Below are 18,159 nucleotides of genomic sequence, written 5' to 3'. Positions count from 1 at the left end.
GAGTTTGAAGGTCATCTATGAAATCAGGTCCAGAGTTGGAGTTCTGATGATGATGTATTAGCCATGTGAATGGGTCAACATTGTTTGTCTGTCTGTACCCATCACTATAAATAGAAAATATTATTTAAAATCATGTTTTATCATCGTTTATATATATTGTGGAATATGTGGAACAGCTTTTAAAATTAATTATCTCTTCTTTTTAGCAACAAGAATTTCTTCCAGATAATGATTGAACCATTTTTATGTTTCTGGAAAATCATTTTGTTTGTTTGCATTTTCTAAAATAATGCAAGTAAGAACAAACTTGTATTTTAGTCTATGAAATCTTGCCTAGGCCTATATACTTCTATCTTCTATATACTTCTATCTTGTGTATATACTTCTATATATTCAGTCGATCTCGTTTCACGAACAGTGTTGCGCACCCGCAGCTCAGTATACAATTCAACGATTCATCAAAACCAAAGCAAAAGTTTTTGGTCCAAAAGTGTCCCCTTAATAGAAATTCTCCATATTTTAACATAAAAGTTAACACGAATATAGATTTTGCATATGCCTCAGTAAATCTTACAATATTCAAAATAGTAATTCCTTATCTTTTGTGAACACGCTTGTGTAAATAAAACAATAATTTTAGGTTGTATTTTTTTTAATAAACTTGTAATTTACCTGAAAACCACAATAATATGCTCGCTTTTCTTAGAATTAAAATGTTAAAACCTTTGACACTTTCTTGTAAATAATGATGTTAAGCTTCTACTGTCAAGTGTGTATATAATTATTTTCTTTGACGTTAAATATTTTGACTGAGTCAGCGCTTTGATATGTTGAGTCGTGTAATATATGAGAATGCTCTTTATTCAACATGAGTTCATGTCTTTATCTTACGAACATGATTTTTTTTCTGAAGTAACTTATTATCTTCACACCAAACATTAATGATTTGAATTTTTTACATTTCAAAAAAGTTGTCCTAGAAGTTGAAATGTTTAGATCATTACATTATATTTATTAAATTATATTTATTGAACATAAAATCATGTCTTTATTTTTATCCTACAGTACTGGTGGTCTTCACACCAAACAGTTAATAATTTGAATAAGTATTTTAAATTTCATAGTTGCTATAGCAATTGAAATGTTTAGGCCTATATCATATCATCTTTTATATCATTTATCACTTTATTCATTTCCTTTTTTCGGACAGTAGAGAAAAACATTCAACCAGGAAATTAACAATAACATCGTTAAAAATAACATATTTGTATGTCTCTATCTTCTTTTACGAACAAGTTTTCTGATTTGAAAATAGATATATATATATCATTTTCTTTAGTGAATAAAGGTTCATGATTTTATATCTTACGAGCGTTGTTTAACTAAAGTAACTGATTTAACTTCACATTTAAAGTATTTTAAATTTCCATAGACATTGAAATGTTAATATCAATATGTTACCTTTATATCTTTTATATTATTAATTATCTTTATTGAAAATCATCTTCTTATGATCACGTTTTTAAACAGATCAATCTACAAACAAGACCTTCTTAACTATACTGCCAACAAAATTATAATATTAATATTAATCATTAATCTTATCTAAATCATTTGAAAAACTTCACATTCATTACAATTGTTTGAGACCCTGAATATTTTAAAGTTTAAAATAACAAATATGACAGATATTTCAGCTACTGAAACGTTAATATTATATTTTGTATGGCCTCTCATTGTACACACGTAATTTAATCATCTAACATTAAACAGTAGCACGATAGTATCTAACGTTAAATATTAAGTCATAACATATTATTAAGCCACAGGCCTAAAAATCGCATTCATTTATTGTATCGGTAAAAATGTAAAAAGAATTATCATTTTAATTAATTGGTTTTTCGATTTAATTTTATTGTTTGCTCATTCATAAATATTAGTATATCACCATCAAGAAGAGACATAGAAACAAAAGTTATAGGAATATGTATATTAATAATAATAAATATTTCATTTTCTAATTAATTAACTGCTTATAATTATACGGTACCGTAATTTAAACGATACTGTTGATTTAGCAAGGATAATTATAGCACAAAACACTGGTGTTAGTGTAACTTTAAAGTCTTTTTGTAATTATAAATGGATAAATAATATAGTTATTACATTGAACAATCGTAAAGAGTTATAATTGAGTTTAAAGTAACCGTTTACTGATAACAGAATGTTATTTACTTACAAACCGCTGGTAAACTTTGTCGGTTTTCAAATTCCGTCGTCGCGTCGTCGGATTGGTCTTGTTTTCGTTCAATTTTCACAACTTGCTTTAGAAGAAACTAATTCAGACAGCCACTGATTGAAAAGATACATAAACGCATGGAATCCTGGCGGGACCAGCTGTGGAGTTCAATTGAAGTACGTTTATGTAGCCTAGCCTATATGCTCTCCCGTACGTCAAATGCAAAGACTTGATGCATTTCAAATTACCTCGATAAACTTTCAACGATAAGGTGTAATATCTAAACGTGACCCATCTATGAGCTAAAGATAATAACGAATTTTGGACCTACAGGAGTGAAATTAGTTTGTATCCGATATAGAATGATTACAAAAAATGTTATGATATTATTTCGGAGTCTTGAAACCAAGTATTTATAATCATGACATATTTATTTACGAATTTATTTCTTTAACCACATTTGTCATGCGATAAATAAGTACATTTTAGAGATTAAAATGCAATTACGTAAAATTTTATTTTGTGGTATATTGCATTATCCTGTCAAAATATTTTATAAAACATGAAACGTGACTGATAAGCTCTGAAAATTATTTTTAAAATATCTATTTAGGCCTACACAGAATTTATTTATCTCGTTGTGTTTTGTCATCAATCAGTGCTTAGACCAATCACATAGTGTTTAGACCATGTGTATTTAGACCAACCACATAGTGCTTAGACCAATCACATAGTGTTTAGACCAATCACATAGTGTTTAGACCATGTGTATTTAGACCAACCACATAGTGCTGGAACAAACCACATAGTGGTTAGACCAATCACATAGTGTTTAGACCATGTGTATTTAGACCAACCACATGGTGCTTAGACCAATCACTTAGTGTTTAGACCAATCACATAGTGTTTAGACCAATCACATAGTGTTTAGACCATGTGTATTTAGACCAACCACATAGTGCTTAGACCAATCACTTAGTGTTTAGACCAACCACATAGTGCTTAGACCAACCACATAGTGCTTAGACCAACCACATAGTGCTTAGACCAATCACATAGTGTTTAGACCAATCTCATGACCTGTATACTTTTGTGACTATTATTCTAGTGTTCATTGACGCATGATAATATCAAACACTAATTCATCGATATTAACTTTTTTTTAAATTGAAATCTTATATCATTCAAATGAAAATACTGATAATCAATAGTATCGAATAATTTACTCGGTGAGTAGAGTAGAGCACAATACCCAATTTCTGATTATACTGTAGGCCTACTGTCAGAAATGATGATAGCTGCCACGGTAATTACAGCCAAAAACTGTTTGTTTGCCGCTTAGTAGATCGTAGAAGTTATAAGTGTAGCGACAGAGTTTGAATGCAGAAGTTTGATCCGAAGGAGTGCCGTATTACATTTATCCAAATTGTCACGCCCATTAATAATACAACATAATGTAAAGTACAAATTGCTACAAGATTCACGTATCATTATCATTTATACACATTTATTGATCTTACATTTACAACATCAATTTCCTTACTCTAATAGACCAATTTACACTATATCAACAATTGTTGGCGAAGAAGAAGAAACAAGTAAAAGAGTATCATAATGTTTACAACAAAGATTTAAAATAATAAACACAAATTTAACTATAAATTGTACATTAATTAGTTTACGGTTATTAATCTTAATTTTTGCTTCTGTAACGAGCAGTTTAAATAATTTACTCTAACAATCGGTGGTAAATATTCATTAGAAACAATGATACAAATAGCAATTGTAAAATTGATAATTCAAAAACATCATTGAAAACGATAAATAAAAAACAGAAAAATAGCAGAAATAATTCTACGAAACAACGACATTACATTTTGATTGCACATAAGGAATAAACAGTAGATTAAAAATACCTAATGAATTGTTTAAAAATGTTATTTACTAAATACAACTGTTCATAGGTAATGTTAGATTTCAGTAGTCAGTGTGTAGTTTGTCAATGTTTACTATTAAGTACGGTAGGCTACATTCGATGTACATAATACTGTATGTAGTTCTACAAACATTACTAACATGAATTCGGAACAGAGCTAAAACAACTGTGTTACATTAGGCACCGCATGGTCCAACGAAAGTTTCAATTGGATCAGTTGATGAAGTACTAAAAATATGTAGGACTATGTACATACTGATCTTAAAATTTTCTCTAAAGATTTACTTTATAAGATTCACTCTAAATAATAACCTAATAATTAGATAGTGTTTGTAAATTACTAAGTATTTTATGCTTTTGTAAGTTTCAAGGCCAGTTATAAATTCTTTACCAATATTCAATGATTTTAAACAAAATACATATGCTTCGGGCATTCGTGGTAACAGTTATTCAATACTTTGTATCTTTATCCTTCATTACACCTAGTGTAATCAAATAAAGTTGCTATAGTATAATTAAAGACAAATTTAAAAACGCATACTTATCATCAACATGATTACGATTTACTTCATAAATTGATATATTCGTTTCTAATCTCTAGTACGTTATAGTATTTGTATACAAAAATCAATCAAAAACCAGATATATTTTTTCTGATTATTATAGACTTACTTATAAATCGTATAGGAAGAACGACACATTAAATAATTGTATGTTTTACTGCTATATGCTAACTACTAAAGTAATTAGTTTCTGTAGCAACTTAGTGACTTGTAAAATAAAATAATTAGGCTTACATACCTAGCACGGATACAAATCCAGCCATCACTTTCCACAAAAAACTTAGGCCTACTTCGGCCAATCCTCAATATTTCTAAATAAACATATAATATAATAGACAGTCAACTAGTTTCTTTCATATTGGCAAAAAGTGTCATAATTGTCTTTTAGATTACGAAACATATTTCAAGCTTTTATTACAGAGTTCGGTGAGTCTATTTCCGATATTTTAGGACTAAGTCGTTTTTCTGCGTGTAGAAACCCTTCGATAAGTTTTGAAGAAGGTTGATGGTTGAGATGTGCCGCGTGCTGTAACAAAGTTCTTGGAATTTGCATCGGAAAAGCTAGGCCGTGCATTTGTGGTTTAAATGATAGTGGTAATGTCGGTGGATGTGCCATATACCCCGCATGAAACATTCCACAATGTCCGGTACAGTCTGTGCACATTTGGCCTGGTAGGCTACAGCGACTCGTGGCGCACAATGACGGCGTCCACGGTGAGTGCATAGCGTCCGAAGCTAAGGGTCCTATATCAAACGGAGGACGTTGCACGATAATTTGAGGGGTAAGAATGGGCTGGGGTTTGCTATCTGTTGAAATAATGTTCTCTATAGAAAATGATTTCTTTTGCTGTGTTGGAGTTACTGTAGGTGACGTTGGCGATGTTGAGTGAATACTGTGAGATACTGATAATTGTCGGTGTTGGGCCGGCAAATAGTGAGCTACTGCGCTTCTACTTGGCGGAAAAGTTGTTACAATTTTTGCCTGATCTTGAAAAAACTTGGCAGAATCGATGTGCTTTATCTGCATGTTTTCATCGATTGTTGGAATATTCGGTGATTTGAAACGCTTCCTTCGTCGAAGAAAACTGCCATTTTCAAACATCTCACCACACATAGGATGTAATGCCCAGTAGCTGCCCTTTCCAGGCCTGTCCGGTCGCCTGGGAATCTTTATGAAGCAATCATTAAACGACAGGTTATGTCGAAGCGAATTTTGCCAGCGTTGGGTATTTTTCCGATAGAACGGAAAACGGTCCATGATAAATTTGTAGATTTCACTGAGGGGAAGCATTTTTTCCCCGGATGCCTGGATCGCCATAGCCGTCAAGGAGATGTAGGAATACGGTGGTTTGGCATCGCTGTATGTGTTTCTGCCGGGTCGTGGCATTGCTGTCCGATCGCTGCTGAGTCAGGTGCTAATGTAATGATTATTTTGACCTAACCGGTCTCTTAAACTCGCCAGGAAAACAGAAAGGCCAAAAGGTTCTTACACCACGTCCACTTCTCAGGAATATATGTTAGTTTGGCTAGGCAAAATGTTGACACAACTTGACAAGTCTCCCATCAATCTAAACACAAGTCACCTTTCTGTGGTTGATAGAATCAAAGTGCTGGGCCGACCAGGTGTTGGTTAGAAACTTTTTCTATGCTGCTGGTGGTCCAATAGTTACTGTGTGCGTTTCTTTCGCAGACAAAAATTCAATGTTTAAAAAAAAAACACATCAGTTTTAAACTTTTAAAGTTCTTGCTTGCATGAGGAGAAGTATTCAGTGTGGGAGTCCCCGTCTAAACACTGTTCGCATAACAGAATCTCCAACTATATCTGCTTTTGAAGTGCATTATGGTTACCTTTTCCATGCTGGGTATTACCTCACTGAACAAGTCAATCAAATAGTAAAATGGGCGGAGCGATTATACATTGTGGCGCAGTGGCAACCAGTGATCTTGTTAATTCGACACGTATTGTATAAACAATAAACACTTGAATACAAACTCGTTTGAAATGAAGCTGACGGGATATGAACCGATTGGATCAGCGAAAGTTAGCTGACAAAAGGGAGACCTCTGGGACGAATCATTTTCCTAAGCACACCCCTTGGTGTGTATTATTCTGATAATAACGGTTAAAAAACTTAGCGACGAACACCGCGCTGTAATTAAAATGATTGGACAAACACGCATATAAACGTTTATCGTTGCCTGAGAAACGATTTGTATTATAATCATTCCATTTATTTTTTATGACAATAAGATAATAATTAGTCTTGTAATTTAATTATTAGTAAAATGGATTTAGGAATACATTTATGGATTAACGATTTCAAAATAAATATGGAATTGTGGAGACTTGTGGAGGATGATTTATTAGTTTAGTCAGTCATTGTGTTTTTCTATCACTGTTTTTGATATTGAAAAACATGTTGATACATCGACTAACTTTAACTAAGAAATAACAGTTTTTTTTGTTATTGTTGGTATTTGTATTATTATTATATTATGTGTTATTGGTATAATTTATTTATAAATTAAATCGTAAATTATCAAAAATTAATATGATCTTTAAAAGTAAAAATAAAAAAGCCTTATGAACTCAAATCAATTTGATAGTACATCTATAAAGCTCTGCCTACGCCATCAAACTAGTTTGAAAAAAAATGTGATGTGCACAAATATGGTAGTAATATGACATCATCGTGTCCATATACGGGCACATCACATTTTTTGTTACATAAAGTTTGATAGTGATAGATAGCTTAAGGACATGAATATATCTCTAATAAATAAGCCTAGAACACTGTAAATAAACTATAACTTTTTTCGACCTGGTTTTTAAAAATGAAATTTGATAACTTACGCCTATATAATATTCTTTGATATTATAAACAAATAATGTGTATTAATTCATCAATATATTTTGGACTTCGGAGAGAAGACAGGGCATTTTTAATTAATGTGTGTGTGATATAGATGTATGGCAAATAGGCAGGTTCAAGGTTTTACTTCGAGTTAAGTGTATTTAATTTCATTGCTTTGTTTTCTTCTTCGGAAAGACAAAAGTCCACAGAGATTATAATAATATTAATAATATCAGGAATTGATGCTATATATCAACACACGTATAGACATTTCGAATAGTGGATCATCACTAATTACTCATAATGTATATATCATGTTTCTTGTATTTATTACTTTGCGATAGCGGTCACAAGACACTTGAGAAACGTGTAGAGTGAAGCTATTCCAGAGAGGGAAAGATCATATACGTCGAATTCAGCGTGACGTGAACTTAAACGCGCGCGTTGGTGTAAAGTATGGCGAATACACGGGTGTTAAGTTTCTTTTGACTCTTTTTGTACTTCTATATAATTAGCTATTCTTAATTAATTGGACCATTGATACAACAATAGGCAATAAAAACACTTAGACCTTAAAGCAACAAAAAAAATCGTAAGGGCAACTGAGTGAAATTAATTGTAGAGTTCCGTTTATGATAGGCGTATGGTTTGTAATGAACCTCCTGTGTTTAGTAGCGGTATTGAATTATCTGAATAATGGAATAAATTAACAAAATATCTGCCACATGTATGTGTTAATTAATGTATGATCAGTTAGGCCTATTACAGGCCTAAATGTATGGGTTTATGGTGCTTGTGGTGTTCGTGATGAGCCGTATGACGTTTTTTTAGTTTGAAGATGATAACATATTGATAAAGAATTATATAATTCATAATAATCATTTATTATTTATTTATTAATTTAAATGCTCATCTCGTGAACTTTGCAGGTGACACAGTGCATACAAAAGATTATTTACGATGGGGGCGCTGTGACTCATCACAGTTCTCGTGGCATATTGAACATGGAAGTTCATAAAACTATATTAGTCTAGATGAACGTAGCTGTAAACACAGGCTAATTAGCGACCAAGGCTGTAAATGTAATACGCTATGTTTACTAGTAATGAAACAAGCAAAATACAATATCTTAGGCTAATCTCGGATAAATGCTTAAATGTCATGAACATGTGTTTATACAAGCGAAATGAGCAACGAATAATTAGGAATAAAAACAATATGTATAGTCATACTACTTGTTACATTAATTACACATAGAAACATGGTGACGCCACATAGTAGTTTTCCTAAATTAATTATCTATTATGATAGACGAGTTAGTATTTGTAAGCACTACCTTTTTTATTGAAGTTCTCTCGTTACACGAGTTAAAACACATTTGTCGGTCTCCTCGATCATGTACCAATTGCTAATGCATTCCAGGTACCTTTGTTTATTCGTTCATCGACTTTGTTAGACCAATATTAGTGGAGTCGATCATTTTCACCAATAAGATATATCAGTAAATTGTATTTTTTCAAACAACCCTATTTCATTACATGTACGTTTGTAAACGTTGCCTCGCTTAATTGACGTTTGGTGTCCGTGTCGTCAAACACACGCAGTTCATATTGGTTTCCTTAAGTAAAAGTGACCAGCAAACTGTAAACAATAGCTATCAATATAAACATTTTACCTACTGTTGTATATTTAATAATTTTATTAACAAATGTTGTTGTCTTTATCGCCAACATCATTTAGACAATGTAGAATTTGTTGATGAGCCTTGTAATTTGAACTAATTAGCATAAACAAGAATTAGGAAAGTGAAGTGAATAGTTTATTTTATTAATTAAGCGGATTTAAGTACTGCTTTTAATTATTTCATTTTAATATTCTACTGTATAACCCCTCTTTGGGACACCCCATATTCAAGAGAGTACACAATTATTAAAGGGACATTTTGCTGGGAAACGAAATAAGGGACAATCAATTTTTAAAACTGCGGCCAACCCAAATTCAGGAGACACCCTTATTACCAGTACACTTTTCTGGGTCCCGAATAAGAGTTATATTGTATTTATAATTTTCTAACTCATTTTATTTGAAGAACACAATTTCATCTACTTTAACAGGCAATGGAAAGCATGTAATCTCGACGCTAGGCGACTCAATGTATAAGGAGTAGATACCAAATAAGGTAAGACGCATTAAATAACATATTTTATTGAGAAGAATTGATTTGTTATTCGTATTAGTTTTTTTTAAAAGATATAAATACTCTTTTCTTTAAAATGTTTTGGCAACGTTTTGACTCAAGAATTGAAAGTATTTTTGTTTAAAAATCAGAATAATCTATGAAGAGACGAGACAATTTATAATTATATTGTTTTTATTTTTAAATTATAAAATATTTGGTTGAATTCTTATACTGGTTATTCCTCAAACATTTTCACACCCTTTAAATATGGCCACGCCCTTTAGGCGATACTTGGTGTATTGATCTATCTTTTAACTTGCGATAATATTGCTAAAATGTGATATATTTGACACTAGGTTGACCCCGTACAAAAATTGACTTAAAAGAAACGAAATAACGCGAAGTGTTGATAAATGAAGATAGAAATTAGATAACAAACTGAATCGGTGCGATTAAATATCTCCGGCGCTCGTCCCAAAGACTCCATACTAATAGCAGCTTGATCAATAAAATAAACTTCAGGACAAAAGTCTTCCCATTATTGTTAATTTTCTTACGGAAATCTCGTTTTTACAAAATGTTGTTGATGATGAGAGCAAGGCAATTTATAATCAAAGATCAACAGAGAATAATTTACCGCTTAAAGCTAGAGATTTGGCATTCAATGGCTAGCATTTACTGACGCTTGCAGTTCGTTTAGGACATCTATATTGATTGTAGAATAATTATATTGATAAAAACTTTCAAATTGTATCATAATAAACAGATTTTCCTGTTAATAACAAGAAATAACGACTATCTGTAGGATTTTACTAGCTTTACTTTTCTACTAGTCTGTTCAAATTATATATAATTTGTTTGGCTCGGTGCTTTGTAATTCTTATATTAGGAAAGACGAAAATAAGGCGGGCTTTATTTCATTTTCTTTGATGTATTTTTATCACAAAATGTTGAAGTTTATAATATCAATAATATGTGTAAAAATGATGTGTCATAATTTACACCGCATGGTCAATCGTTATATCATTAGTACCATTCTGACTGTCAGGCCTTCTCATTTTCATTAACATCAACCTCAACCTTTTTCCAATTATACCCAAGTTCCATTTTACTTTTTGTAAAGATAAAAGATAAAAATCCGTCCCAAACCGATTTGAAGTGTGAATATGTCATTTTATTACATTTTCAAAGTATTTCCTTAAATATTCACTAATTATAATATGATCTTTTGTTTAAGGAAAAAGACTCCGTGCCATAAGAACAAATTAATGTACTTTTTTTTATAATACACATACATTATTTGATTGTTTATTTGATTATTTATACACTCATGTATTTAATCTATCAGGCGTAAGTTATCATCATCATCATGTCATCATCATCATCATGTCATCATCATCATCATCATGTCATCATCATCATCATCATCATCATCATCATCATGTCATCATTATCATCATCATGTCATCACCATCATCATCATGTCATCATTATCATCATCATCATCATCATGTCATCACCATCATCATCATGTCATCACCATCATCATCATGTCATCATTACCATAAATAACAATAGAATCTTCAACAAAAGCATCATTATTAATATCATTATTTTATTCAGTTTATTGTTGTTATTCTACTGATCGGGTTATTCGTACAATAATTCATCAAATTGCTCCATTACAGTAAGTCACCTACTTCTGTGACAGGCACTGTTAATTTATTCCCTTCGAACAAGGTACATATTTCCAGAAAAACACCTGCTTGTTATCTTTCCGAAAATGTATATACATATATTTTGCTTTACCTGGCCGGCGTGGTCTTCTTTCAACGTATATGCGACCATTATTCATGTTCAGCATACAACAAAATACCAACACAAATCCACTTGCTTAATAGCTAGGCCTAGCATGTTTTACAACAAACGCCACACTCTATTTTAATAGCTACAAATCGTTTACAAACTAATGGACCTACAGAAGTCGATAATAGAATACTGGATAAAGTAACGTCATCTATATACCGTATTCAATCTGTTTCACATATGTTTCTTTGCGAGATGATAAAGCAGTTCCCGGTTCAGAGAGTGTGTTTTTGTCGACCGAATAATATTTGGGGCAATGATGGAACTCGTGATTGTCAATGTCTATATTAATAATTTTCTAGAGGTTGTTTTGTGTTCCGAGTGTCTCAACTCACAACTCAGTTTGGTGGGTGCTTCGGTTCTTCCTTATTAGTTGGTGGTACAGGTAGGTGGTGGTACAGGTAGGCCTATGTCCCTATAATAATGACATCTGCGCCACAGTAACATTTCTATGTCACTAAAAGCTCAAGTTTCTCATGATGGGAAACCAATCCACACCAAGGTTATTTTTTCATAATATGATGGATTAGTATAGCGTAAGTAAGCGTTTAAATGGTAGTTTTCCGATAGGCATGTATCAATATATCGTGAATTGCACGCTGGGTATGACGCTATACGTAGTCATCGTTTTATTACAGGCCCAATCCCTGTGAATATAAAACAGTTAACCATTCTCAATCTGAAGTTAAGTTCCCACTAGGACGCAACGCAAGGACGTAAGAGCAACGCAAGCGAGTTGGGCAATGACAAGTGACAGTTCGAATAATCCTTCGCTTGTGATTGGTAAACTTACTTGCGTTGCGCTTACGTCCTCGCGTTGCGTCTAAGTGGCAACCTACCTTTCACCGCTTCTTTTATAAATTAAACTATATAATTTCTGCTCCCCTGGTGCGAAAATGATCTGGTCATTTCTATAAAACGAAAACCATGGCATTTATTCACCGGGGGTCTCGATTAATTTGCTTTTTAGCAAACAATCATAATCATTTAATCCGATGTCCACATATATTAAAAGACAATAATCGCGTTGCAATCATAAGTAATTATACAATGCGATTAGAACGATCTGTCATGAAATCGCTTGGGTTATGTTTTATATTCAGCTTGATTTTATTTACAGAACTTTTCATTTCTATTTGAAAGAAATATGGCAATTTAAGTCATTTTTAAGCCTATAATTCGTTTTATATTTAAAACTAATTAATTTGAAAAGCATATGAAAAGATATCAATTATTACATGATACTCTATTGATATAGATAATTGTGACGTTCAGAAATTATTTATTTAATATGATTGACATGAGATTGGGTCGATGTTGATTATATATACATTTTGTATCAAAATATAACTCGTTTGTTATCAGTCGATCTTGTATATACTGTAATTAACTATGTGGGCGGCGAATATTTCTTTTTACATAAATTAGTCATTTTAATGCTATTTCCAAGAAACAAACTAATTTGTCTTTCTTTCTTTAGAGATTTTTAGTTATTTAATACATCAATGTTATCTTTTAAATATAGGCCTAATGTTACTAAATGTTGGCCTAATTATTGGAAATTACTGTTGTTAAAGCTTATAGTATAGTTCAAAATAGTAAAATCAATTACTTTATTTTAATTCATTCATTCATAAATACATTTTTAATTATTAAATAATCTTGTGAGTTTGCCATAAACAATGATTTTTAGTAGGAAAATTAATAATAGGCCTATATAAAATTGATCTAATCAATCTAATTAATATATCACTCGTTACATTGTTTGTTTTGTAATTTTAATGTACTGTATCTCTCCAATTTCTGGAGGCTTTTTTGAATGAATTGCAATTGAATAAAATTAATAGTTTTGCGGTAACAAATTACCAGAAGGAACAATAATTATAGTATTATAATGATAAACAGATACATATTTATAATATGTCAGATACGTCCTACTAGATTTCCTATAGATCAGTAAATTAATATTAAGTGAATACACAAGTAACTGTGTTTCCAATGCCTTCACATAGTATCATTTTGCAATATCAAAATATGATATTGTAGCTGCTCATATGATTATATAAACTTTATTTTTATGTTTACTTAGTGAATTCCGTAGTGAAATATTGTTATTATTACTATATAGGGCTACTGTATTGACATTACACGTCTAGTTATGTTAATGCTACATCTTTGAAACTATTGTATCAACCGATGACGTTATACATTGTCTCTAAATAGGAACCTAATGACAGAGATATCGTGTATTGTTTTTTTTTGTTTTTTTTGTTTTTTTGTTTGTTTTTTTCACTCCTAGTTGAAAACCGACGGTTTTCCGACGGCATTATTATGTGCGACATGTGGTATAGATTTTTTTTATTTGTTATGATATGGACTTTGTTCTTAAAATAAAAGTGAATTGAATTGAATTGAATTAAAGGTACTTAATACAGTTAGATAGGTATCTGACAGACTGGCAACATTCTTCCACATAGAGTCTGCTGAACGCCACAGAATCGGGTGTTTGTATATCTTTGCAAATATTACTCCTCATTTTTATTAATAAATTATCATGCAAGACAATAATTTAGTATTGACATGTAAACTATTTTCTTATTTACTTTATCTAAACATTGAAATTAAAAAGAAAACATGATATATGTGATTGCTAAATGCAAATCTACCCACTGCACTGCTGACAACAATAAGTAAATAAAGTAATAAATAGTAATTATAATTAAATTGATTGCTATTGTTATGTACGCGCTGACTCTCAATTTTTACACGCATTTAAACCCTGAAGCAAGTGACGTCACATGAATAAAAATGTCCGATGATATCCCGTATTGCAGATTTGTTTAGTAGAGTCGAAAAATATGTACTTATGTCTCTTTTTAACCCGGAGATTAATGACTAGTTGTTCTGAGATTTCAATACAGCAAATAAACCACCGGACTAATGCACCACTTAATTGAATAATTCTATCAAATCGCTTACGAACGATTTGTCTTCCTCACCAGCTAGCTTTCAGCAGCAGCAGGGAGTTCATCAAAATACTGAATCTATTTTTAAGTTAGCATTTTCGATGATTTACAAACTACGCGATAAGTAAACAGGGGAATAGATAAGTGTATAGATAAATGTACGAATAATCAACACGATATCATCACGATATTATAAGCTTCTGCACATGGTGGCATACATGTATGGTGATTTAAGGCATATTCTTTTTAAAAAGATACGTGTGTATTACATCAAATAACGCGTGTGTGAAACAAATTTTGGGTTCTCTCTACCACTAGCTACCGTAAGGGACGCACGTGAAGAAGGAATACGGCTAACTATCGCAAAACACTCGTCAGCCGTTGCCTGTGTCATTGGTCAAACGTCTAATCTATGTTCTTCGCGTTCCAGAGTCTACAGACGTTACGCATGTTACGTATGAACTTTACGCACGTTACGTTACGCATATTACGCACTTGTAGATAGTTTAAGCTTGGTTCAATTCCCAAGGGCGCAACGCAAGAACGAAGCGCAAGTAATTTGACCAATCACGACAGGATTGAAGATGATCTATCGCGTTGTGATTGGTCAAATTACCTGTGCTTACGTTCCTGCGTTGCGTCCTATTGGTAACCAAGCTTTAGATGTTTATGTTTGCATCAAACAAACGAAATTTTCGGCTTCATAAACAGCGTTGTGTTGACACGTGAAACTGATGCTGTAATGAAGTTTAAAACAAACTGACGTGGTTATTAGCCTGATGGATGAGTTTCAAGTGAATTTGTGAAATATAGCAGTAAAAATACTGGTGGTTAATCTATACACACCGCAGCCCTGCGGAGAACCTGGCAATCATAATTGTTCTTTACCCAGCCTAGCCTGCCGTTCTCTGTCGCATCACTGTCCTCGTAAAATATACCGGTTGTTGATATAGATAGAAGCGTCACAGAGTGTTAAAAATGCTAAGCGTATCTTGGAATGACACGTTTTCAACAATGCCAGCTACATTTTTCATTTATTGTCGTTATTGTTAATTTGCAATAACATCCAGTTTTCCCTATCAGGCATTGTATTGAACAAAATTCGTTCGTATCTCACCGATTACTCAATTTTTTTTTTGTCATTCCTGCTCTGTCTAATTCGGATTTATTCGATTTAATCACTATGATATCACAGCGTACATCGTATAGAAATATCGATACACGACTAATAATGATTTATATGCATGTACCTTATGATGCTATTATCTGTATTGTATGTTCTTTGTGTAGATTATTCGTTGCATAAGGATGCATTTTATATTGAATCTAATATGTAGTTGATATACATTTTAGAGGAAAATACTATCATTAGTAAAATTGCGTTTCACATAAGATTATCTTTAAAATTTGAAATATTGATGAAAAAAATGTATCTAAATTGTTTATATAAAAAAAACTGTCAATCGATCTAAAATTTAAATTAAATTTATTTATAGGCCTAATCATGTTCCAAACTTGTCAATATCCATAATGTTTTTGTTTTCTACACATATGGAATTATATTCCTAGGTGTGTATGACCTTATGATATCAGCATGTAAACAGTGTGACACTGTATCATATAATTTGGCTATGATACTGTAGACATTATAGATACAGTACCGGTAATCGGCTACTCAGTTTGACAGTAATTTCAACAAGTGTGGATTTAGTCGAGATAGCAAAAATACTTATTGCGGTCATCACTCAACAAACGTCATAAAACATTCGACCAATCAGATTCTAGTAAACTTCTGATCTCACCTGATTATGTTTAACCTCGCGAACCTGTGCACAACACTGCTTGTTATTGGAAATCAAATTGAGTGATTACAAGCACTTTAGATTCGTGTATTTTACCACGTCTTTCTGCCAAACTATAATAGCACAAACGTAGTAAATAATGAATAGTTTACATTTTGACTTTGTGCAAGTTTCATCTACTCTGGGACTTAGCTCCCACGCCGACTAATCATCACTGGTACGTTTTGACAAGATAATTCTAAATCGCCTATCAAATATCAACGTTGCCATATCCATTACAAATACTTGCGCGTTATTGTTTATATACATCAACGCTTAAATCCCTGTGGATTTTTCATGTTACTATTCTAACGGGATAATTAACATGTTTCTCCGTAAGTAAACGCAAAGAACAAAACACACTTGGATCGTAAACACGCCAGTTATCGTCTGCGTTTTTTGCCGCGTTAATACCACTTTCGTGTTTCTGGAAATGCTAGCAGTACCTTAGCACGACGCGCACTCACCGTAATGGCTTTAGTTCATCAGTTAACGGTGTCGTAAATTAAACTTTCTCCTGTGTGTTATCAATTTCACGAAGCAGTTTCATCGCTAACTCATTATGACAATGTACAGATAAGCTAACACTAATTATGATGCGATGATGTGTAAGTAATTATTGATAATTATTTATGAAAAACACATAACAGATAATTTTACAGATTCTCATTTTGTTTTCGTTTTAAAGCTTATTGGCCAGACAAATTCACTTTAAGGAAAAGATCAGAATACTCCTACTGACCTGATTTCTCATTTTGTTTCACAAAATAAAATATTGTAATGAAAATTGCTAATGCAAATATGCAATCTAAACAAATGTATTTTTCCATATCCAAACCAATAAAATCATATGACGTCATCATCATATCATGATCATACTTTGTTTATTGATATTAATAAAAGTTGTATGATGAATGATTATTCTATAAAATAAAAAAAATCAATATATTTATTTATAGTTTTAAACGAATGAGATTATTATAATTTTGTTATACAGAAAAAATAAATAAAAAAGGCCTAAAACCAATTGAAAGACAATATTAATTGATATCATGTAAACTCACACAATATTATCTTTATAAATCAATAGATATCATATTACAATATAAAATAACACAGCGGTTCGACTGAATAACATCTATGAAATTAAAGACCTTTTATTTTTGTGACTTTGCGGTCCAGTTTTATTGCCCATGAGTTGAGACCAAAATTGATTGGCTGAGAACCATCACGTGGTTATGAATAATCATTGTAATTTTTAAAACGCGAGCTTTGTTTTAGAATCACATTAAAATCATGACACGACCAATCATTAGAGTACTCATACGTTTTAACTATCAAGTATCACATTTATTTATACTGAAGATGAGATACAATGGTTTCTGGAAAATGAAGCAGCGTTTGATATTTAAGTTTTGCTGTAAACATGTGTCGATGATGTTGATAGAACATAAAATATTACTCGTCAAATGCATGGTTTGTGTGAACATAATACCGTTAAGTATTATATCTCTTAAGTGGATTTAAATCAACATAGTAGGTTTAGAGGAAGAGAGCAACACAATGTAGGTAATTAGCTTTAATGGGGAGAGAAGATAAAATACAATCACATTCCTTGAAAGCACTATGTCATTTTGCTTTTTAAAGGTTTACTTTCAGAAAGTTAGAAAAATATTAGCCATCTCGTTGAATAACAATACATAATTGCCACAAG

At 31.9% G+C, this 18,159-nt stretch overlaps 1 protein-coding gene across 1 annotated transcript; it reads right to left on the bottom strand.

Moving 5' to 3' along the window:
* Positions 1 to 3,620: 3,620 nt before the first annotated feature.
* LOC144844177 (forkhead box protein B1-like) lies at positions 3,621 to 6,546 on the bottom strand. The gene has a single exon (XM_078700931.1). The coding sequence runs from the start codon at positions 6,123 to 6,125 to the stop codon at positions 5,142 to 5,144; it is 984 nt and encodes a 327-aa protein (XP_078557057.1). The 5' UTR covers positions 6,126 to 6,546; the 3' UTR covers positions 3,621 to 5,141.
* Between the last annotated feature and the right edge of the window lie 11,613 nt (positions 6,547 to 18,159).

This window comes from Antedon bifida, chromosome 6 (assembly GCF_963402885.1).
Source record: "Antedon bifida chromosome 6, ecAntBifi1.1, whole genome shotgun sequence".
NCBI lineage: Eukaryota > Metazoa > Echinodermata > Crinoidea > Comatulida > Antedonidae > Antedon > Antedon bifida.
The sequence above is the reverse complement of the archived record's forward strand: the minus strand, read 5'-3'. Positions and strand labels throughout refer to the sequence as shown.

Excerpts from the sequence above, each read along its gene's own strand:
- LOC144844177 (XM_078700931.1), bottom strand. The coding sequence starts at position 6,125 with ATGCCACGACCCGGCAGAAACACATACAGCGATGCCAAACCACCGTAT.